The sequence below is a fragment of the Mustela nivalis genome (assembly GCF_964662115.1).
Source record: "Mustela nivalis genome assembly, chromosome: 16".
Classification (NCBI taxonomy): domain Eukaryota; kingdom Metazoa; phylum Chordata; class Mammalia; order Carnivora; family Mustelidae; genus Mustela; species Mustela nivalis.
This window is the reverse complement of record NC_139035.1, coordinates 9,333,602-9,357,401: the sequence shown is the minus strand read 5'-3', so window position 1 is coordinate 9,357,401 and position 23,800 is coordinate 9,333,602. Positions and strand designations below refer to the sequence as shown.

The 23,800-nt window shown below is 44.7% G+C and overlaps 1 protein-coding gene and 2 long non-coding RNA genes across 3 annotated transcripts; 1 reads left to right on the top strand and 2 right to left on the bottom strand.

The window, feature by feature from the left end:
• Positions 1-4,814: 4,814 nt before the first annotated feature.
• On the bottom strand, positions 4,815-12,438 carry COX20 (cytochrome c oxidase assembly factor COX20). Its single transcript, XM_082702330.1, has 4 exons — positions 12,258-12,438; positions 5,931-6,045; positions 5,780-5,843; positions 4,815-5,076 (listed from the first exon to the last, which is right to left on the bottom strand). The coding sequence occupies exons 1-4, from the start codon at positions 12,297-12,299 to the stop codon at positions 4,944-4,946; spliced, it is 354 nt and encodes a 117-aa protein (XP_082558456.1). The 5' UTR covers positions 12,300-12,438; the 3' UTR covers positions 4,815-4,943.
• Positions 12,439-12,777: 339 nt separating this feature from the next.
• LOC309849606 lies at positions 12,778-19,186 on the top strand. Its single transcript, XR_014303778.1, has 3 exons — positions 12,778-14,490; positions 16,079-16,126; positions 16,338-19,186. It is a non-coding gene; the product is annotated as an uncharacterized lncRNA (long non-coding RNA).
• On the bottom strand, positions 16,032-17,025 carry LOC309849607. Its single transcript, XR_014303779.1, has 3 exons — positions 16,881-17,025; positions 16,346-16,619; positions 16,032-16,129 (listed from the first exon to the last, which is right to left on the bottom strand). It is a non-coding gene; the product is annotated as an uncharacterized lncRNA (long non-coding RNA).
• Positions 19,187-23,800: the final 4,614 nt, after the last annotated feature.

Genomic DNA, 23,800 nt, shown 5'->3' with positions numbered 1-23,800 from the left:
CTGTGGGGATTAGGGGCTGGAAAGCTCACGGTCTGCCTCATGGACACGGAGCTTCCTGCTGTTGCTCTTCCGGGCCGTGATGTCGGAGGAAGTCAGGTCCGCTGGGGACGGTCAAGTATTCTGCACTTGGCAAGCACCTGAGAGGCCTATTCACTAATGGGCATCAGCGAAAACAAAATAGTGAGATGGCCAGTATAGTCCGTTAACCCGGGATGTAAAAGCTGTGAAGGATTAGGGCATGCCGAGGGAAGGTGAGGTAAACTCCATCCTTCCGAAGAACGGTGGGGGTTTACTTGAACAGCAGGTAACAACAGGTAGCTGTGAACAGAAGGTGACCTTACGTGTCGTTGTCGGTAGTGAATGGGAGTGGGAGCATCATGGTCAAGTACAATAAAAGGTTCCAACTTAACATCTATTTTTTTAAGGTAATAAAGCAAAACAAAAAAAAAAAATGCTGATTTAAATTTCATCTCCTTTTCCTTAGTCTGTCCATGTGAATGTGCTGTGTGGAAGAGTAAAAGGGCCCAACTAAATGTGTTCCAGTGATTCTAATAGGTATTCCAAATTAATTGCTGCTTGTACATTTAACACTTGTTACATTGGGCTTCCAGGATCACGTTCATTAGAACTCCCTTATGTAAAAGGATGGGAAAAGGAAATAACTGTTAACCCAGATGGGGTAGATTGTATAAACAGGGGAAAAAAGGGTTTTCTCACTTTACCCGTTGCATACCTGAGATGTGAGCTAGTCAGTGGTGGTAAGCCGTTGGCGGTCCTCTCACCTAGGTTTAAGACTATGCAAATGGAGCCGAATCCTTACAAGGTTCTAACCATTGAAATTCCTTCTGTTTTAATTTTTTGTAAGACATTCATTTTAATACTTCTCACTCGCAGAGCTTAAATACTTAAAATATTTTAATGTAGAAAAATGAGTCTAAGATACCCATGTCCTTTGTTTTTCCCAACCTTCTGCATCTATGCAAAACGCACAAATACTCTTTACCAGCTTATAAACATTTGGAAACTAGACAAAGCCTTTTGGAGAAGGAGGACATAGCGCTCCATGTCAAAGTGGAAACACCAACTATAGGAAGTAAATTTAAATTGTAAAGACAGAAGGAATAAAAAAGCTCGGTGTCTCCAGAGCAAATAATTTCTCATTGCCCAGAAGTCATTTAAGACTTTGCTAAGAAGCTTAGAGGAAATCTATTGTTCTTCCACCACATACTCCAGAATAATGTATCTTGGTGAAATGAGAGGACCCGGCTGCTATACTGATTTGAAATGTAGCTGTCAGGAGTTGCTCACTGAAACTCAGTTCTACTGTGTCAACTAAAAATCTAATGGCTGAAAGAGCAGACAGCTCGGTTTCAGACCCAAAAGGTAAAAATCCTAACATTTTGTTCATTTGAGGGGGAAAAATATTTTTTTTAACTAGAACATTTGTTTCAGAAGTTTTGAATTCAGATGGCAAAGCATAGGGTTCATTGCATATGACTTGTCCTCATGGTCTAAAGGGAAGAAACATTTTCTGTGGAAACCGATCCATTAAGAAACCAGGGTTTGCAGATTATTTGCTTTCCTGAGGGGTAGACCATGTAAGGTGGTTGAACAGATTTTTAACTTGATCTAAACTTAAAAAGGGAACAGTAGAAGCCTTTCTGAATTTCGTACCTGCTTACAATGTCACTGGTAGTTTTGTCAAGATAGAAGGACTTGGTGGGCAGGGGGTGGTGGTGGTGGTGGAAATCATCTGTATTCTAGAAAATGAAGAGTAAGGCAAATGTAGTTGAAAACTACTTGCAACACCTGTAGTGTTCGTGTTACAACAGCTTCAAAATGTAAGACTTTCAAGATCCTGGCAATAAGTTTTTGCCCCCCAAAGCTTCCTATTTTAAGAGAAAAAGGTGGAGCTTATTGCATAAAATCAGCTGTGTAAGATGCCAGGACTCGGGTGGTGGAGGATATTGGTATATTGTCCTGATTGAATGACCACTGGACCCTATTTTAAGATGCTTCCAAAAAATATTCCAGAGGACCATTAAAAATCAGAATTCAAGCAGTCGCTTTAATTTTTCTACTTCAGATTTTCTGTTTACCCAAGTAAAGTACATATATTAACATGAATTTTAAAGGGGTGCCTTGACCCCCATCACTACAGATTTTTATCTAGGAATAGAAGGATTCAAACCCTATTTGATCCCTAGCTCTTTGCTGAAAAGTGCATAAACAGGAATCCTGAATTTATTATATAGACCTCCTCGCATTATATAATCGAAGCAAAGGGAAACCAGCGATGGAGTAGAGGTACGTAGACTAAAAAGATGCTTGCGAATCAAATAATGGTGTTAGGAATAGTTAAAAATTTTTGTTGCCGAACTCAGTCATTATAAATCACAAGTCCAGAGAAAAGCTTCTAGTTAATTTTAAATTCCCTGAGGTCCTTTTAACTGTGATGGAAAAGCCAAGTAGTCCAGGAAAAGAAGGGAGGGGTTGAGGGAAGGGGGAGATGCTTAGACGCTAGAAAGATTTAACGAAGTATGATAGATAAAGCCGGGAGAGGTTTTTCAAATTACTAATGACCACACTTCTATTTTAATCAGCTATTTAGCTGGTATCTCCTGCTATATCACCTAGTGTGACGTTCTGGAGTTCATGGTTCAATGAAGGAAGCAGTGCCGCCGGAGGCTCCCGAGTGGGCACGAGAGGTAGGTCGCTCGTCGGTCTGGGCCGTGGACGGCGCGTTTGGATGAGGGGGGAGCGTGGACTCTGTCTCTGGGCGAGTGAACGTTCCGTGATGCGATCCAGCAGACACGTGTGGCTGGTTTCACGCCAGACACCAAGGAGGGTCCTCCATGAGACGCTGAAGCTCTGCTTGGAGCCTAAGTGACCGGTGAAAGTGGTAGCTAGTAGTAGGAGAACCTAAATGAGAAGGGGATTCTCCTTCCCAGAGGTTAGTGAGCAGAAGGGACTGAGAGAAGCTGCTGGAGGAAGGCGTAACTGGAAAGGAAAAGTTGGAGCAGAGGCCGGGGGTGCCCAAGCAGAGGGGATGGGCACAGACTTCACACAGTTTGAACTTGGACTTGGGTGGCAGAGGGCAAGTAGATGGGGCTGGAGACCGGAAGTGGGAGTGTGAAGTCCGTCTGGAGGCCCTGTCCGCGGTATCCAGTAGCCACGGCGTAGGGACCTGGAGTGCATTGTGTAGCCCAGTAACCTGTTAGCATTTCTGTAACCTCTTAATAGTTGGGGAAGGAAAATAGGTTATTAATACCTGTTTCCTTCCCCAACTATTACTTCTACTTACTGATATTTTCAAAGTTATCCAAGTAAGTGTGTCACCACTTTGTTTTTATCCAGGTCTCCAGTTTACGCAGTCATTCTGCTGGGAAAGTGAACTAACCTTGTTATTGGCGAAGGCCTTGGAAATTTTGCCGGCCGAGAGAGGTTTCTCTTACTCAGGGTAAGATGTAACCCTAGTATGGGAGAGCTAGGCGGGGATTTAGTTAAGACTCCATCCGGTCGCCCAGTTCTATACTCTGCGTGCGTTTGGAAGCGGAAGCAGAGGTCCTAAGTGGCACAAACGTTAAAGATCGGGGCTGAGGAGTACTCCTCAGGGGGTCTCCCTACTCCCAGATGGTGCTGCCTCCTAAAATGGGAAGGACTGGTCAGTTGGAGTAACGCAGATTGGATTCAGCTCTGACTTGTGCCCGTACAGTGGACAGGTGGTACCGTCTTAGAAACTGCCTTTTCCTTTCTAACAACAGCCTTCCCTAATTAGTGTCCAAGTCCTACCTGTGGTGGCTGCTAGAGGATTAGGGTCAGTACAAGTATCTGCGGGCTCGTGCTTGACAGTGGCATTTGGTAACCCACATGGCCTGCGTGCGCTGCCCCTCGGAAGGACCCCAGGAAAAGTGGGCGCAGGAGGAGGGAAGATGCCCCTTCCTGGGAACCGGACTGAGCACGCGCTCCCCACTTACCCCTTGAAAAGCCGTGAGAGAACAAGATAAAATCTCAGGATAGCTTCACCTTCTCTGGCTTACCGTGATAATCAAGTAACAGGATCATTAATGATGCCAGAGTCCTTGTCTGCTGGTCTTTTTCATTATCATTTCTTAACCAGGAATACCTCTAGCTTGTGTTTTGTGTTATATTTAAAAGATTCTCTTAAAGTAATGTTGACATTAAAACAAATTGCATTGCTTTGGAGAGGGAGAGTGTTTTTCCTGAATGAATAAATGCTGTGGACTTGGTTGGGTGCCTTGTTTTTTGCCCTTTTTTAATAGCAGCAGATTGAATTCTAAATGACATATTAGTGTAGTGATGTGTGTGTGATCCTGTGGTGGTTTTGCATCAGACTAGTTCTGAAGATACTTCTGTGCGTGCCAGGTGTCTGTTTAAATTCCAAAACACTGCATACAACCAGAAACACATGGAGCGTTTAAAAACTACCTTTATCTTTACTTTGGGGGAGATGACCTACCTGTTCTAAGAAATGGAAGAATAGGGTCAAGCAGTGAGTGTTCGTTTTTAAAAATAGCAATTTGCAAAGTCAAAAAAAACCTGTAGTGTTCTGACAAAGGTACTGACTTTAGAAACTGGGGAGTACTGCCTCATTTTTAACAAGGTGCAGTAGTACAGTGATTTGTCTCTAAGAGGAGTTTGGAAATCCAGCAGGAGGCTTTTGTTTATACTCTGGTCTCTGCACCAAGTTCGCCAAGTCCAAAAGATGCTTTTCCTGGCAGTAGAGCAAGGGCCAGAGCAAGTGTGTCGGCCTTCGTACAAGTGTTTAAAAAAAAAAAAAACTGCAACACACATCTTTTATTTAAGTTTATGTGACTGAAAGTCTGGTGGGACACGCGCACACGAGGGTGATCGGCTACCCTCCATGTGATTCGCAGCGACCCCTGCAGCCACCGTCGGGTTTTTGATGCTTGAGACCCTGCTCAGCTGCCGCTCTTGCTTTGTTTTCTTTCAGGATCAAGGTGGGTACTTTCGTAGAGAATCTGATTTTTAATTCCATCTCTGGCAATTCTTTCCTGGATTCTTAGCTTTGCGTAATTATACCTACAATGGAACCTTACAAGAAAAGAACACAACTGAGTCATTTTAACAGAAAAGTTCCTCTGGAAACCATTTTGAGATTTGTAGTAACAAAATCTAAGATGTTTACAGATGGTTACCCCAAGACTGGATGAATACAGCCGTTGTAATTTGGAGGGCTGTTCTGGAGCGGTTCAGTGTCATTAACAAATCACTAAGATGGGTACCTAAAGTGAGGCTTTTGACCCCCTCTAGCTTAGTTTTTCTGATAGAATCTCCTCCAGTGGAACCATATATATACTACGTACTCTTGGCTCTGGCTTTTCTTGCTCAGAACACAGGAAATCTGTGCATGGGTTTCGGCAGTTGTGAGCACATTCTTAGAGGAGGCTTTTCAGCTGTAATGTCATGAGCAGGAAATGAGAGCATCAGGGTGACCTGAGAGGTTGAGGCCTTCCCAGGTTAGACATTGTAACTTGGTGTTGGTGGAATGTCACCCATTCATCTGCTCATTTGACAAATGGTATGTACGATGTGTCTGCATATACATGCTTGAAAGAGGCATCCCAGCATTACCATTTTGTTAAGGCAAGTTTCCATTAAATTAAAAAAGAAAACAAAAAAACATTCCTCACTGAGGGGGTGGGAGTCTTCCAGTGACAGATTGCTTGGAAAGAGCATGTGCTTGAAATAGATCAATCATGATCCTGGATCTTCTTGAATTACTTGGTACACATACCAGCATCCTAAAGTCACCAAGATAAATCCTCCTACTCCAACATCACATGATCTTCTAATCCTACCTGTCAAAAACCATAACCACCGTAATTAAATTTGACATTAGTCCATTTAGAAAATGTCCCATCATACATTAAGAAGAAGATACTCACTAGTTAATAAAAAATGTCCAAGGCCAGCCACAACAGATCCTAATGAACCATACAATACCGAGTCCCGAGCACAGGGAATGTTCTCAACATCTAAAATTCCTAGGAGCTTAAAGGGCTAGGATAAAACAGAAGAGAACCTGGATTGAACAAGTAAATATTTTACTGGTTTGGCAAAGATCAGAGAATGTGCTAGGTGATAACCATGAATCTTGGTTTACCGTCATTGGTCATCAGGTTTTTGGCCTACAGTCTGAATTTTAAGTAGGAAACCTTGAGAATCTGACCAGAAAATCCCGTAACAGCAGTGCAACTTAAACCTAAACCAATTAAATTATGGTGTTAATATTATGAAATTGACTAACTGGTCTGGGGGTAACAGCATATGCTATTTTATGAGGTCTTTTTAAACATCTATGAAATGATCTGGGAATCTGGCCATCCCTGAGATGAGCACCACAGTTAGTTCTTCCAGTTTGGGGGGACACAAAATGGGAAAAGTAGAATTATTCTAACCAGGTTTGCTGATAATAGCAAAGTTTTAAATTCAAGAACTTCAGATTTTACTGGTATTAAAAATGTGTGCAGTATCTCGTTTCCTTACCTGTGGTGAGAAACTGCACCTGACTGTATTTGAGTCTTTGTTGGTAGGACATGGCGACTATACTTCGGGGAGGGAAGGTGTGAGGGGAAAAGCTGGAAATCCACTAACTGGATCACCTGTAGGATACATGTATTTTTTTAATCTCTGTGGCCCACCCTTCTGTAATGAAAGGCATTGGGCTATGTGATAAATTCCTTCAAGTGCCAAAATGAATGATTCTTACATTGTTTCTCTGCAGTTTTCATGGGATTTATGGATTTGATTTTCCTGATTAAAAAAAGAAGATACTGCCAGCTTAACCTTCACATGTTTCCATGTTTTAATGTCAAATGGAACATTTTAGGGCCCTGGGAGGGAAGGACACACTTTTGTTTGTTTCATGTGGCATTCCCATTAGTAAAGACTTCATGAGACTTCCCTAAAATTTGATTTAGAAGGAAGCAGGGTTTTCTGCTTCAACGGGAGCATTGTGGAGGGTGAGGGGGTGCCTTGAAAGTAACGTGAAGGGAGAGGAACCAGAAAAGGCAAGTCCGGCTACGGGCTGGACGACAAAGGATGTTCTTGAAAGTATATTCCGCTGTTGGCTTCTTTGGCTCAGATCACTGCCAGAAAAGACCAAGTGTGATTTGGTTCATAATAAAGCAAAAACTACATATTTTCTTGATTATTCCTTTTTTTTTTTTTAAACTTTTGTCTCTGTCCCTCTCCAAACCCCACCCCTAACATCACTTGGTGGACACAGCAGGTGCTCAGTATTGCAGGCTTCAGTTGTAAAAAGCTCTTCAATATAAATCTTAGAGGCTGGGGGATTTACTTCTGCTGCTAGATTATTTTGCTTTATTTAGAAAAAAAAAAACTCAGGAGAAAAAGTTCAAAAGCCAAGTGGAATACAGTCCTGGCAGGCGGGAGGGTCGTGAGCCGCTCTGCAGACAGCGGGGCTCCACATTCCAGGCCAGGGCGAACGCCCCCACCTTCAGAGGAGCTTCCTTTCCTAGAGGAAGGCCAAGGCGGTGATTAGTGCCCCTTTTAGGTCTTAGAAGCTATAGAAGACCACCACCTTCCACCACAGGGGTTGGGGGTCCTGAGAAGAAAAGGAACTACTGGACGTGCCACTGCACACACCACACCATAGCTGTTTTGTGTGGCTTCCCTTCCATGGCAGAGCCCTAAAGTGACCCCAGGGTACCCCCAAATCTGCAGACAAAACATTTGTGGGGCACTTGGACAACATGCTCTTAAACCCCGGTTCTTCCCAAAGTGTAAGTATGCTGGTCAAATCCCGAGTGCTGCCCGAGTCCGCTAGGACCGCATCTTTCTCGGTCCCGAGGTTTTCATTCTCCTGCCCCCTCTGATGCGGACTCCGGTCTGGGATGGGCCATGGCGATCTGAGTTTGGAAAACTTAAAAGATTTTTGTTTTTTCTTTCTCCCCTGTGAACCTATCAGATTGAGGAAACCGCTTTTAGATACTGCTTAGAAAAAGTTTTGGGTGCCTGGGTGGCTCAGTCGGCCAAGGCTCGCTATTTTCTGGCTTGGGTCGTCATCTCGGTTGTGCCATGGAGCCCTGCATCAGGGCCTGCGCTCAGCGTGGAGTATGCTTGCCCTCCCCCCCCCTTAAAATCTTTAAAATGTGTTCAAAAATAATATTTCGGCGTGTCTGGGTGGCACAATGTGAAAAGTGTCTGACTCTTTTGAGCTCAGGTCATGATCTCAGGGTCCCCAGCCTGGAGCCCTGCGTCTGGCTCTGTGCTCAAGGCCAACTGCTAGAGATTCTTCCTCTGCCCCCTTCCCCCGTGCATGCTCTGTAATGAATACATCTTTTTTTTTTTTTTTTTTTTTAAATCTGCTTATTTAAAAATATAGATGCCTTAACATCTCCTTTTTAAAATGGAACCTTTTAAAGCCCAACATGTGGCTCCAGGCCAAGGGTGCTGCCGCCAGACCTTCTCAGCATTGATCAGCCCCGTGCCCAGCAAAACCGGGGTTGCGTCAGCAAGGCCAAAGCTGGGAAACCAGCGCTGGTCTGATAAATGCCCTGATTTGGAGGTGGCGGGGGGCTGCTCCTGCCAGGCCTGTTACATTCCTTGTTCTCAACCTCTCATGTGGCCAGATCTCCAAAACCTGTTCTTTGTCACTTAGCCATTTGGTCATAAATGAAAAAACGAAGGCTAGGGAGACGTTTTCCAAAAGTTACACGTCTTGTGGGGGGAGGGGGTGGACAGGACTAAGTACATAACCAGTTTCTCTGCAATTTGTATCAAAACTGGGTAGAGAATACTTGGCCTCCTGGTAAAGTTGGAATTTAGACTACAGATTACTTAAAAGCAAATACAGGAAAACGAAGAACCAGTCTTAAGCACATACAATGTTTTTAGAAAGTACACTGAACTATAAGTCTCAAATTAATAGAGGGTTCAAGCCATAAATCCCTTTTAAGTAGTTCTATTTATGATGTACAAGCGTTTCACATTTTTATTCCCTGCATAGTCTGCAATCTTAAGGTTTAACTTTTGCTGTTAACAAACTTAAGCCTTAAACTAATGAAAGTTTAAACTCGTAGGCTAAAATTCTTTAAAAAAAAAAAGTTAGTTTTTTTTTTTTTTAAGGTAAACGACACCCAGCATGGGGCTCAAACTCACGACCCCAAAATCAAGAGTCCAGTCCTCTGCCAACTGAGTCAGCCAGGCATCCATGAAGTTTTTAAGCTTAGATTTAGAACAGCAGATCTTCCAACTCACCTTGATGAAACTAAAAGATGCTTAAAAGATTTCTAAGCTGGAATATCAATTTAATAATTTAAGGAAATACACTGAATCAGAGCCAGCCCATTTCCCACTGCCAGACGTCTCTGCATCAGTGTACAGAGCCCTTCCTCTTGCTGCATAGGGGGAACTGGCTTTTTTTTTTTTTTAAGATTTTACTTGAAATAGAGCGTGAGTGGGGGCTGGGGGGAGGGAGAAGCAGACACCCCTCTGAGCAGAGAAGTGGAGACAGGGTTCCATCCCAGGACCCTGGGATCATGACCTGAGTTGAAGGCAGACGCTTATCGACTGCGCCCCCAGCCGCCCCACTGGTCCTAACTGCAGTTGATTTCACTGCAGAAGTTGCTTCTCGTCCCCCTGTCCTCACTTGCACCATTATTTTTCCTCTCCAGTATAAACAAAACACTCTTTTGACACTCCTTTCCTCCACAAGCCTCCTAAGCTACTACCCCATTTCTCTGCTCCCTTTCACTGCAAAACTCGTTAACTTACGTGTTAGAAACCTCTTCTCTGTTTTAAGTCCCTTCAAAGAGCATTTACCCTACACTGCACCGCAGCAGCTTGGTCCAGATCAACACATGGCACAGATAAATAAGAATGTTTTTGAAACATTCTTTACTTGGCTTCAAAGAGGACAAGGCTTCCTGGGTTTCCACCTCACTGGCCATTCCTAGCAGTTTGGCTTCTGTTCCCTCCTCTGACGACCTCTCAGTCTGAAGAGCTGCCCTGGCTCGCTCAGAAATGCAGCCTTTCACTTAAATGCCATTTACATGACGATGCCTGCCAATTAGGTAAATCACATCTAACCTCTCCCAAGTGTTCTGTCTTCTAATTCATTGGTCTAGCCGACACCTTTTGTATGTCAAAGAAGCGTCTTGAATTTAGGACTTCCAATTACGATATTTTTCAGGCATCACTACTCACCGAATTTGCATACCAAAACCTTAGGAGTCATTCTTGATTTCTTCCATCAAACCCATGTTCCGTGCTCAGCAAGTCTGGCCTATACCAGAACTGAATACAGCTGGAACTGAACAACTTCTCACCTCTGCTGCCGCTACTCCCAGATTACCATGGTCTCTCACAGGATCTTAAAAGTTCTTGATTGCACCCAGATGGCTGGATCATGGTCCTTTGAAAACCCTCCGTGCCTTACAGCTGCTGGGAAGGCCCTGCCGGACCGGACTGTTTGATTCCTGCAGTAGAATGTGAATTCCACAAGGAACATTTCGCCTGTTTTGATCAAGGCTGTATCTTTAGCTCCTAGTTTAGTGCCTAATACTCAGTAGATACATACACCACTTTCTTCAGTGGGTTTATTAATAAATTTGAAAATTTACCTACAGCACCTTCCTGGTAGGCATGTACCAAATTTCGTATTTTAAAGTTTCCTGGAGAGTAAAGAACGGGAGCAGAGTGTTTGAGGGTTGGTTCTGTCAGCTTGATCACGGCACCCTTCCTTCTCTGACATTACCCTGGGCTACTAATTCAGTCCTAGCTTATGTTATATAAACTTTATAATCTCCTTAGTGAGCTTTGATACGAGTATTTCATGAGCAATTTTTAAGTCTTTGGTTGTTTTTTTCTTCAACCTCACCACACAAATCTGGTCAGTGCTCAGTTTTAGGGCTTGTACCTGTCCTTCATTTCACCAACCGCAGTATTTTGTTTTACTAATGATGAACCAATTAGGTCATTATTATTATACTTTCCGTTTGTTTGTTTGTTTGTTTTACTTTTAATGGCTAAACCATACTTCTGACCCTTAAATGATGGCAGTTATCCTATCAAAGGCGATAACCTGACACAAGAGGGATAAAAGCCCCGTTTATATAGTTATGGTGCCTCCTGAAATAAACCACTTTTAAATAAGGGCACACTTGGGTTACATTAAGCATATTCCGAGTAATGTATGAGGCATGAAAAACAAAAGACCTCAATAGCGTCAAAACTGACACACTGTGTTTTGATTTCAAATCTGGAAATAATTTACCCAATATTTGTTCATATTAACCATCTGATTGATCTTGGCGAAATTTAAATGTTAAAGTCCCCAGAAAAGCTGTAACTTTGAATAAGTAGCAAAATTTTCCAAGCTGGAGAGAGCATATCCTGTAATTGTAGATTAGGAGCATTCTGGCACACAGCGGGTCTTGAGTCAATACTTGTGCATCCCTGATCCACTGTCAACATCTTTATAAGCTTACCACTGGAAAACGGCTTTTTTCCTATTTTCTGAACATCTATTATCTGTTCAGCACTGAGGTGGTAAATTAGGTTTCCTTAAGGAGCCCAAGGGGCAGACGACAGAAATCGGGGACTTGCTGGAATGATGCAGCCCAGTAAGCCGAGTAAGGGAGCCGGGTGGGGGGTGGAACAGGCGCATTTCAGTCTGCGCTGGGGAGTCAGGAGCGCCCCCCTCCCCCCGCCCAGGAGAACGCGCCCTCCCTTCGCGGCCCACCGTCTCCAAAGCCTCTGCGAAGTGGACGAGCCGGACACAGGCTGACAAGGGCTTGGTCCAAGGCTTTACGGTCCAGGCCAAGGAACTCGGGTTTTATCCCGGGAGCCACGGGCTGTGGCGACTGGATTTTACGCAGAGGGGTGGAATGGTGCGGTTTACAAGTCAGCGCACTGAAAGGGAAACCCTCCGCTTGACGTCCGCTCCTCCCGCTCAGGATCGAACCCAGGTTCTCACTGCTCGACAGCGCTTCTGGGTCCCTCCGTGTTAAGTACACCGCATCAGCCTGTCCTCCGGCAGCTCGGAAACCACGCTCCCCCGGCACCAGCCCCTTCCAGCGCCCAGCTCTCCCGCCCGGGGCTTCATCCCCCCTGTCCCCGGGCCCGGCGAGGGAGCTAAAGCGTGCCGGGGTGGGGACGGGAACTGTGTGGAGCCCGCGACGCCGGAGAAGCCAGGGACGGGGCCCGCCCCCCGCCCGAGCGCCCCGCGCGCCCCACCGCCCCGTTACCTTCCCCTTGGCGGGCTCGCCCGAGTCTGGCGCGGCGGCCATGGGCTCCGGTGGGTGAATGCGGCCCCGCCCCGCCCGCGCCGCGAGCGGAAGCCCCGCCAGCCCCGCCCCCGCGCGCCGGCCGCCATTTTAGGGAACGTTTCTGCGTCTCTGCAGTGGCCGCGCCGGGCCGTCGCCTGGCCTGTGGGGCCGTCTCCTTTGTTCAAAGTAACGGGTGACGGCTTCTTCCTAGCGGGCCGTCCGCAGCCCGGGAGGCCGGGGCCGAGAGAGAAGGACAGCTCGTGAAACACCCCTGCACCAGGATCCTCGGCGGGGCGGGGGCGGAACAGCGCCCTGGAGCCTCGAGCCTGCGCTGCTTCCCGCCCCAGCCCCTCCTTCCGCCCCAACCGCCATTTCTACCCGTCGGCCGCGGGTTCGCGCCCGCGTGCCTGAACGCCGGGCGCGCGCGCGGGGCGGGGCCGGGCAGCGGGGAGCGGGCGCGCCGCCGCCGCTTTGTCCTGCGCGCGGGCCCTGCGGCCGGGTCGGCGGCCTAGCCCGCCCCCAGCCCTGGCCCACCGGCCCGGAAGTTGCCCCGCGCTCGCTCGCGGCCCGCGTCCCCTGCATGTCCTTTGTCCTTCCGGCCCCAGACCGAGTCGTGGGTGCCGCCGGCGGCTCCCCAGCGCCGCCAGCTGTGTAGCCCCGAGCGCCTGCCCCTTGCACTTCAAGGTCCCGTGCCCGCCCCGCCGCCTCTCCTTTTCGCTCCATGACTTAGCGGCTTTAAAATAGCGCCGCCCCGCTCGCCCGAAGGAGACTGGGGACAAAATGGAGGGCGCGCTCGGGGGCGGACGTGCGTCAAGGCGTCCGGGCCCCTGCGCGGGGCTAGAAGGCCCTTGCGGACGGGGGCTCCGGGGCGGAAGAGGCCGGGCGGCGGCTCAGTCCGCGCCCTGGTGAGGGCCCGGCGGGGGGCGCACGCCTCCCGGCCTCTGCACCTTGTGTCGCGCGGCCCGCCTTTGTGCCCTTCCCGGGGCGCGTCCGGGCACGCGTCTACGCGGCCAGCGCGCCAGCCATGTGGCAGTGCCGGTCGCCCCGATCCGTTCCGGCTCGCGACCTCGCCTTCGCCTAACTGCTTTCTGCGGTCCGGGAGCGCTACGCGGTGGAGGACTGGCCCGCGCGGGTGGCTGCGGTGCGGGAGGAGCTGCGGGAGCTCGGACAGTGCTCGCACTGCTGCGCGCCCCTGCGATCCTGCCCTGGCGGTTCTCCCCGCGACTGCCGGGCTGGGGCGCTTTGAGCTCTTGGTCTGGAAGGCTCCAGGCCGTGGGGGAGAGAGGAGTTCTTGCGAAGCAATTCCTAATGACCTCGTGAAGGAAGGAGAGCTGGAAAAGTACGGGTGAAACCCCCAGAGCATCCTGTTGTATTTCTCGGGGTGACTTCGAAGACTGTAAACCTCTGTTTGTGAGAACTGTAAACTCCTTCTTCGAAAAGTATTTTTATATTTTTTTATATTAAAAGTTTTATTTTCACAAAAATAGCTTGCATGTTTGTTTTTACCAGTTTACAGAGAGAGGGGCAGTAAAAAACGTCTTCCGCTTCCGCCCCACCCTCCTCCCCAAGGTCAACTCACCACTTTGGATGTGTCTGTTTCCAAAATGTTCCTTTTTCTCCTTTTTTTTTTTTTTTTTTTTCCCTTTTACTAAAACAACTCTGGGATTTAGGATACAAGGCAGAAGTCTCTCCATGCCACACGTGCCCCTCTTCGTGCGGCTCCCTGTGTATATGTGTCTTTGCATTCAATACTTTTTACCATTGAACACGCTGTTGGCAATTTTTTTTTCATGCAAGTAGGTATAGATTTTCTCATTCATTGTAAAGGCCGTTTATCAGTCCTTCATCAAACCTCATCTTCCTTCTGATTGACATACAGAAAACTAGTACTAATCTCCCCCCCAAAATAGAAAAAAGAAAAGCTTCAGGATCCTTTTTATGCTTATATCTTTGTGCACCTGTTCGAATATTTCTGTCGGATGGATTTCTGGAAGTGACCTAATCGGAAGAGGGATGCACATTAAAAAATTGAATATGTACTGCTAAATGGTCCTCCAAAAATACTACCAATTTACATTCCCAGTGACAATATATGAGAATGCCTGTTTCTTCAAACTTTTTAACACCGCATGTTAGGTTTTAAAATTTCTGCAGATCTGATGGGTGAAAAGTGGGGTCTTACTGCCTTAAACTTTACTGATTACTACTATAGGTGAGCATTCTTTCAAATGTTGATTGGTAATGCTTTTTCCAAGAATTTGTGTAACAGTTTTTTGTGCGTTAAAATTTTTGGTTGTGTATGTGATTTCCTTATTAGTTGATAGCAGCTCTTTATGGTTTTGGCTTTTAACTCATAAATTATTTCTAGTTCACTTATTGTTAATTTAGTTTATGGAGACTTAAACTTCTTTTTAATAATGGAGTCTAGGGGTGCCAGGGTGGCTCAGGGGGTTAAAGCCTCTACCTTTGGCTCAGGTCGGGATGGAGCCCAGCATCAGTCTCTGCTCTGCAGGGAGCCTGCTTCCTCCTCTCTCTGCTTGCCTCTCTGCCTACTTGTGATCTCTGTCAAATAAATAAATGAAAAAAATCTTAAAAAATAATAATAAATGGGGTCTAATCAATTTTTATGACTTTTCATCTTGTGTCTTGCTTGTAAGTCTTGACTCCCATAATTTATTTACTTATTTAAATATTATTATTTAAATGTTTTATTTATTTGACAGACACAGCGAGAGAGTGAACACAAGCGGGGGAGTGAGAGAGAGAAGCAGGCTTTCTGCTGAACAGGGAGCCCAATGCGGGGCTCGATCCCAGGACCCTGAGATCATGACCCCAGCCGAAGGCAAATGCCCAGTGATTAAGCCACACAGGCGTGCCCTGACTCCCATAATTTAAAAATGCTCTCATAATTTTGAAAATGATCCTCATATGCTCCCTTTCTCATTAATAATTTTAATTGCTTACGTCTTATTTCTTAAAAGATCAACTTTTGGCTTTTTTTTTTTTTAAGATTTTATTTATTTATTTGACAGAGAGAAATCACAAGTAGATGGAGAGGCAGGCAGAGAGAGAGAGAGGGAAGCGGGCTCCCTGCTGAGCAGAGAGCCCGATGTGGGACTCCATCCCAGGACCCTGAGATCATGACCTGAGCCGAAGGCAGCGGCTTAACTCACTGAGCCACCCAGGCGCCCAACTTTTGGCATTATTGACCAAGGTTTTTATTTTATTTTTTTTTCTAGCTTTTAGAATTGACTCCTTAGTTCATTTATTCTCCATCTCCATAACCAAGAAAGATATTATAAAATATCCTCTGAGAATCATTTTATTCCATGTTATGTCATAGATTTTGACAGGCAATGTTCTCATTACCTTTGTTTCTTAAATTTTTAATAGTTTCAGCTTTTCTTCTGAGTAAGTGTGGATATGGTTTTGGAATTAATTTTTAGTTTTTTTGTTTTGTTTTACACTGTGGCATTTTTATTTCTACTTTTTGCAATTTACTGATTTGTGTATGTTACCTACATGTTCCATAGGTAAATTTGAAAACAGTGTGCCCACATCAGGCTCTCTACTCAGTGGGGAGCCTGCTTCCCCCTCTCTCTGCCTGCTTCTGTCTACTTATGATCTCTGTCAAATAAATAAATCTTAAAAACAAAAAAAACAAAAAACCCCAACTGTGTGTTCTCTGTATTAGCATTAAGTTAAGGTTATTATAATAGCATAATTGATGTAAATATATGTATATAGAAACTATTAATAGTATAAAATTAAGTTTATTATCATTCAACCATCTTTTTAAGGGTTTTTGCATTGCTAGCAACAGACTCTAATCAGCTTAAACAAGAAATGTACTGGGGGGGGGTGCCTGGGTGGCTCAGTGGATTAAGCCGCTGCCTTCGGCTCAGGTCATGATCTCAGGGTCCTGGGATCGGGTCCCGCATCGGGCTCTCTGCTCAGCAGGGAGCTTGCTTCCCTCTCTCTCTCTCTCTGGCTGCCTCTCTGTCTACTTGTGATTTCTCTCTGTCAAATAAATAAATCTTTAAAAAAAAAAAAAAAAAGAAATGTACTGGGAAGATGTCAAGAAATTCACTGAACTGATAAAAAGTTGAAAAGCCAGCTCTAGGAAAGGACAGCATCTGGGACAGCTATGGGGGGTCCCAGAAGCAAGAAGTAAAGAGTAAAGTGATTCTTCAGGATAACAGTGATAGCAAGGAATCATCGTGATACAAGGAACCGAGATGCTGGACCTGTTCAGCCTTCCTCCTGCCATGGGGCTTCCTTCATCAGCCTCGCTGTTGGGAGACTTCCTGTTTGTTTGGCCATGGCCATGGACGTAGGACCCTGAATGAGGTGGTGCTTCAGCATAGTGGATGGAGTGAGCCCGGAAAAACTCTTCTCTCCCTGTTCCTTCCCTCATGGTGGTTATAAACCCTCTGGCTCACTGCCCAGAGACTGTGCTTTCATTTTCTCAGCTGTAGGAGAGCGTTGGCTCTCAGTAACCCCATTCTGGAGAGCTACGGTGGGTGGTCTGCAGCACGATGTGGCGAGGGAAAGGGGAATATCATTTCAGGGGTTTGGCAGGGCTGTACGGGCAAAACTTACCTTTCGAGGTTCTCTCTCAGGCTGTTGGGGGAGTATGGTGGGGCCCATCCTCCTTGGTAACCAGGGAGATAGTATGCCCCCCCCACTGATGGATGTCTCCACCTGGCCTGACCCATCTTTGTATCTGGGCTTTGTTACCTGAAGCTGGTTTTTGGAACTTGTCTCCAAGTAAGTCCCCTGGGGGAAGGGGAGCAGGGACAGTTTCTAAGTAGGTCCTTACAGGGGGTTATTTTTAAATTGGGTGTGTTGGGTTTAATAATCAATCTGATCGCAGTACCTCTGTATCATCAGGAAATTCCTACATTCCTGGTCTGCTGCTTGTGAATTCTCCTATCTTTCCAGAAAAGGTGCCCCGTTATCTTTCTATTCCTTTCTTCATTTCAATAGGTTTCAGAGAAAGGAGTGGTAAGAAGTTGTTCTGTCAGACCTCTATAATGTTCATAGCCGAGCCATGTAGAGTACTAGGATTCTATTTCTTTTCTTGTAAAACTTTTTTTTTTTTTTTTTTTTAGTTAATAATTGCTTTATTTGTTTAATTTTGTTGGAGCTAGGTCTTACTGGCTCTCTTCTGCATAAGAAATCTGAATTTCATCATACAATACTTGGTTCTTGGAACAGATGAATATAAGATGCTCATTTCATTTTTGTAATGACTCTTGAGAGCTGGTGGTGAGCATCTCTTGTCAACTGTTCAATGACTTTATGTTGGTAGCTTAAAATCAGCTACAATGGAAGTACTTATGCCATGGGAATCAACAAACGCTACAGATCAGGGCTTTTTTCCTTTCTTTTTTTCTCTTCAGAGAGGTGGTTTACCGATACACCACTGCATACACCCATCACTCACTTTTCTCTCAGGCTTCTGCAGAGGGATAAAATTCCTACAGTGTATCAAACGCAGTGTATAATTGGTCTGTCAGTTTTTTGTTTTGGTTTGCTTTGGTTTGGTTTTGGAAGACATCTGTCCTGGAACTTTCCTCTTTTGTGACCAACGTCAGAATGGTTTCTTTCTCTGACTGATTCCCAGCCATGATCCTGGAGACTCTCATCCCCTCTTCCCTATGATCTCCTGCCTCCTCAGTTCCTCATCTTCCTCTTTGTTGGCTTATTCCTTTTGGAGGCTGCATCCTCTAGTGGCTTCCTGGGAAAAGGTTGCTTAGAATATAAACACTTGGGGGTCATCTTGCCCCCAAATATTTTTTCTCCTGTCAACTTTGATATTTAGATAAAATTGCATTTCTTGAATTAGTCTCCCCCTAGAATCATTATCTTTCCTACAAATAAAGTAATCTACATAATCATAATGCCATGATCCCACCCAAGGAAAATTAGCAAACATTCTGTAATTCGTCTAGAATATAGCACATATACAGTGTTACCTGGTTGCTTAGAGAAGTTTTTGTTTTCTTTTTCTTTTTTTTAAATTTTTTCTTTTAAATCTTATTTTTTTATTATTTTTTTATTTTTTATTTTATTTTTTTTTTTTGACAGAGAGATCACAAGTAGGCAGAGAGGCAGGCAGTGAGAGGGGGAAGCAGGCTCCCCTCGGAGGATAGAGTCCAGTGCAGGGATCGATCCCAGGACCCTGAGATCATGACCTGAGCCGAAGGCAGAGGCTTTAACTCACTGAGCCACCCAGGTACTCCTTGTTTTTGTTTTTAAGCAAGCATCCCAAACAAGCATTTGATTGTTATGTCTCTTTAGTCTTTGTCTAGGACAATCTCTCCATTTTATTTTATTTTATGACACTGAATTTTTGGAAACTAATAAGAGAATTGTTTTGCAGAATGTCCCACATTCTGGATTAACTCTTAGTATCATTTCACTTGTGTGTTTGCTATCCCCTTTATTTTCTGTAAAGTGGAAGTGAAGTCTAGGGTTGCACTGTCCAGTATGGGCAGCTTCATGTGGCTGTTTTACACTGGAAATATGTGTGGCCAGTGTAACTGAGAAGCTAAATTTTAAATTAATTTCACTTGAAATGATTTGGACTTAAATTTAAAACTCATGCTCAATTCATTATTGGAAAAATTTTAAGTGTTTTATTTTGAAAAACAGGTATGCAAACTACCTTTTCAATGGTAAATTTGATGAAATCTAAATACAGATCAAATATTTGATCTTAGCATCTGAAAACTTAGCATCTGAATTGAAATGTGCTTTAAGCGTAAAAATGACACAATGGATTTTGAAGGTTCATTACAAAAAAAAAAGTAAAATACAATGTTTTTCTATTGATTATATGTTGAAATACTAATATTTTTTATATTGGGGCAAAATTAAGTATATTAAATCAACTTTACCTGTGAGTTTTTTGGTTTCATTTTTACTTTGTGTAGCTTCTAGAAAATTTAATATTATACACGTGGCTCACGTTATATTCCTATTGACATGCATTGCCTAGCAGCCTGATTCAATTCAAGCTAAACTTTTTTTTTTTAAGATTTTATTTATTTATTTGTCAGAGGGAGAGAGAACACAAGCAGAGGGATCAGCAGGCAGAGAGAGAAGCAGGTTCCCCACTGAGCAAGGAGCCTGATGTGGGACTTGATCCCAGGACCCTGGGATCATAACCTGAGCCAAAAGCAGACATTTAACCAACAATTAACCCAGGCATCCTATTGTGATTTTCTTATTTTGTCAATCCATCTCTGTTTATTAGCTGGCTTTGGTCTGTAAAGAGCTTGCTCCTCCCCTTTAATAGATCTATACTGATATGATTTCATGTATATATGTATTTAATATGTTACCATTAATTATAATCATTCTTTTCATGCTCTGTGTACATTCCCTGCCCCAGACCTGTAATCAACTGTTTCTTCAAAGAACTCTTGTTCTTTTAGTGGGGATTACATTGCTTCTTAAAGCCACTTGAGATGAATATTTTTTAAGCATATTTTCCAACATTGATGGAATTTTATTCAAGATCCTTACCTAATGCTTTGTACACACATGTTATTCCATCTGTGTAGCGGATCGCAGAACTGAAGTGTTATATTGCAAACCATTATTTTTCCCACTGCATGGCAAAACTGAATCTTGGATAGCTTTCATATTTGCCAAGTGAGGCTCAAACACCGTCTGGTGTCCATTCTCATCAGTGTGTATGGCCTGTCCCAGGATGGAGATGTCAGCCTCTGCCTCTCCCAGCATGATCCTCTCCCCCGGATAACCCCTGCCCTGTTCTTTTAAAATTTCAGTCTTCTAACTCCCCAGTTTATTTTGAAAACATTCTTTTCTGAAATACATTCACATGAATTTGAGATTAGTTATTTCAAAGGGCATAGAAGTTGCGCATATTTTCCTGCAAATTTATGAAACACTGATGAAAGAATATTTATTAACTTAGGGGCGCCTGGGTGGCTCAGTGGGTTAAAGCCTCTGCCTTCGGCTCAGGTCATGAACTCAGGGTCCTGGGATCGAGCCCCGCATCAGGTTCTCTGCTCAGCGGGGAGCCTGCTTCCCTTCCTCTCTCTCTGCCTGCCTCTCTGCCTACTTGTGATCTCTGCCTGTCAAATAAATAAATAAAATCTTAAAAAAAGAGTATTTATTAACTTACTAACATATTAATATTCAAGCATTCAACGTTATACAATTCCTTTTTCAACCTTTCCAATGATTTTTCCCACCTAAGCCAACATGCATTTATAGTTGGTGTCCGTGTGTTTATGAAAACAGACCCACTCCTCAAACTGCCCAGAAGCCAGGCCAGCAAGCAGTGTCCTTCTTTCAGGATATATTAAAATCTCAGAGGTACGGTGGTTCAAATGGGAACAAATAAGCCGATTTCCTTAGGAAATAAAATAAGCATACGAAATTTAAGAAGTATTAAAGGTGCTAATGATTAATCCACTGAGTCTTTCTCTCTTTCCTGTCCTTTGATTATTTATTTATTTATTCTCTCTCTCTCTCTCTCTCTCTTTTTTCCCTGTCCTTTTAATAGACAAGTGTGTACTATGGGTGTATGAATTAAAACGCTTCTAATCCAGAGTGTGAGCTCCTGTGCTTGGGGCTGTTCATGTATCTAATCTTATTCAGTGAAAGGCCCCACTGGGAAAAGACGAGAAGCAGCAAGGATCGAAGGCATCGGTTCTTCACCAGATTGTCTGCCTAACCCTCCCGGAGAGGTAGCATACGTCATTTGTGTCAGTGAGCTCCGAGGTTGACCCGAGCCTTGACAAGCTTTTATTTACTTCATCATGTTCTACGGTGCTGGTCTACTGTTTTGTTCAGTCCACTATTGTTGTAACTGGGGCAAAGTGGGAGGTTCAGCTGGTCTGAGGATTCTTAATATACTCCGTCTGTCTGCATCAAAGATTTTTATTTATTTTTCTGCTAAACATGACAACTGATTTCCATCTACAGCGATCTTTTTTTTTTTAGGAGTATTTTCTTCTTTTTCTTTTTTTTTTTTTTTTTAAAGATTTTATTTATTTATATGACAGACAGATTACAAGTAGGCAGAGAGGCAGGCAGAGAGAGAGGGAGAAGCAGGTTCCCTGCTGAGCAGAGAACCTGATGCAGGGCTCGATCCCAGGACCCTGGAATCATGACCTGAGCCGAAGGCAGAGGCTTTAACCCACTGAGCCAGCCAGGCGCCCCGAGTATTTTTTTCTTTTAAAGATTTTATTTATTTGACAGAGAGAGACACAGTGAGAGAAGGAACACAAGCAGGGGGAGAGGGAGAAGCAGGCTTCCTGCCAAGCAGGGAGCTCAATGTGGGGCTCAAACCCAGGACCGTGGAACCACAACCTGAGCCCAAGGCAGACGCTTAACAACTGAGCCACCCAGGCGCCCCTACAACTATCTTTTTAGGATAAAAAACAGTGAGTCCATGGGAGAAACACCTGTGGCCTTGAGCTGTGGAACATGAGCCTCCCTGTGGGGTCGTCGAACCAGTGCTGGTGTTCAGCAGTGAACCGATGCAGCAGCATCTAACTGCCGGGTACACAGTCTCAGAATCCGAGTCGTTCCCCCGGTAGGGATCTTCGTAACATGCTGTTTTTGTGGATCAGAGCTCCCAAGTCGTTCAAATTTAGCTCGGCGGTCTTGGATGTGATGCCATTTTCTCTGTCAGTCTTGCAGATTGCTCCCGACGTGCGTACTTAGTACACAATCGAAGCAGGCAAAGTCTTCGCTGGCAACTTCCTATTTCATGCGGACGTCGCTGCATCGACCAGCTGCCAGTTATCTGCCCCAGTAATCCATCTCTTTCCGGCTCCCAGCCCCGGGCTCCCTCTCTGTCCTGCACAATGGCCAGCTCAACACCCTGTGTGAGCCTTTCCCTTTCTGAGCAGTGGTATCAAATTTTGATACTTTACAAAATATCCATGTGTAACAAATTGAAAATGTAAAATCCAAAACAGAACTGATTCCTCATAAATAATAGGCCAATTCTTCTTGTATTTGTTTTGCGCCCATAAATTCTCTGGGATTATCGTTAAAATGCAGATTTAATTCAGTAAGGTCTGTTGTGGGGCTCAAGAGTCTGCATTTCTAGCAAGCTCCCAACCAGTGCTGGTCTGGCTGGTCCTGGGACCTCGCTTTGAGTGGTAAGACCACAGATTTCAGCTTTGACTCACACATAAAAGTGAGAATTCTCACCCATGAAAGTAAGAATATTCATAGCAATATGTCTGTTAAAGCACAAATACCAAAAATAATCTAAATATTCTTGAATGGGAGAATGGATCAAGTAATTGTGGGTACTTCATCCATAACATACATCACTGAAAACAAACTAGGTTAAGGTCAATGTGGATGATTTATACGAACATAATTTTAAACAAAATGTATATCACACAAAAATGTGGAAAGCAGGGGCGCCTGGGTGGCTCAGTGGGTTGAAGCCTCTGCCTTCAGCTCAGGTCATGATCCCGGAGTCCTGGGATCGAGTCCCGCATCGGGCTCTCTGCTCAGCAGGGAGCCTGCTTCTCTCTCTCTCTGCCTGCCTCTCTGCCTACTTGTGATCTCTGTCAGTCAAATAAATAAATAAAATCTTTAAAAAAATATAGAAAGCATTTCCATAAAGCTTAAAATTATGCAGACTAATACCATATATGTAGGGATGCATATATATGTAGTAAAAACATAAAGACACACCTAGAAATGATAATACCAAATTCAAGCAAGTATTTCCTTTTGTGGGGAGAAAGGGGTATGTCACTAAGGACAGGCAACCAAGAAGATTCTATTCTATTTTATAGTTAACTCCCTGAACTGGGTGATAAAGGTAAATTTACACCTTTGAATGGCTTTAAATATTTCATAATTACATTTACAAAGCATTCTAAATCCATCCAATGTAAGTTTACCCAAGTTACAAACATTCACGAAGGAGATCTCTAGTAGATGCTGCACTTCCCCAAGGTCTTGCGGGGCAGGGGCATAGGGGAGCAGGAGACGAGCCTTAAATCGGGAAAAGAGATCTGAAAGAGGGAAGAGGCTGGTTTTGAGAATTTCGGCTTGCCTCCCCTCCCCCTCAGATTTGTTCACGTCCGGTCGCGGTCAAGCTCGGAGGCAGAGGTCGTCATCCATCGCCACACCCGCTGCTGGTCAAGAGTTCCCACGCCCCGCCTGTCCTGAGCGTGGTTAGTCCAGCGCTGACCTATTGCACAGGCGCTGACCGGCCTCCTTCAAGCACCAGCAGCTCCTGCCTAGGTTACTGGCAACCTCCTGGTTGGCCTTTCTGCTTCCACTCTTGACCCTCAGATGGTCTTTGCCTCATGAGGGTCAAGGTTGTTCTTTCAAGACAAATCAGAAAAGTCATGTATGTACTCCCAACCATCCCTGGCTGGCTCATCGTAATATCTAGAATGAGGTCCCCAGGCCTTAGCATGACCTGCTGGCCTCCGTGAACTGGCCACGCCCACCGCTCTGACCTGGTGTCCTGCTCTCCCCTCTTGACCCTACACTCAGGG

What these genes read in the sequence shown, in the direction of transcription:
- COX20 (XM_082702330.1), bottom strand. Translation starts at nt 12,299, where the DNA reads ATGGCCGCCGCGCCAGACTCGGGCGAGCCCGCCAAGGGGAAG. An exon ending in TGGACATTTTTTATTAACTA is followed by an intron (nt 5,844 to 5,930) that starts GTGAGTATCTTC and finishes GGTTTTTGACAG; the next exon opens with GTAGGATTAGAAGATCATGT. An exon ending in TTGGTGACTTTAGGATGCTG is followed by an intron (nt 5,077 to 5,779) that starts GTATGTGTACCA and finishes TTTTCTTGTAAG; the next exon opens with GTTCCATTGTAGGTATAATT.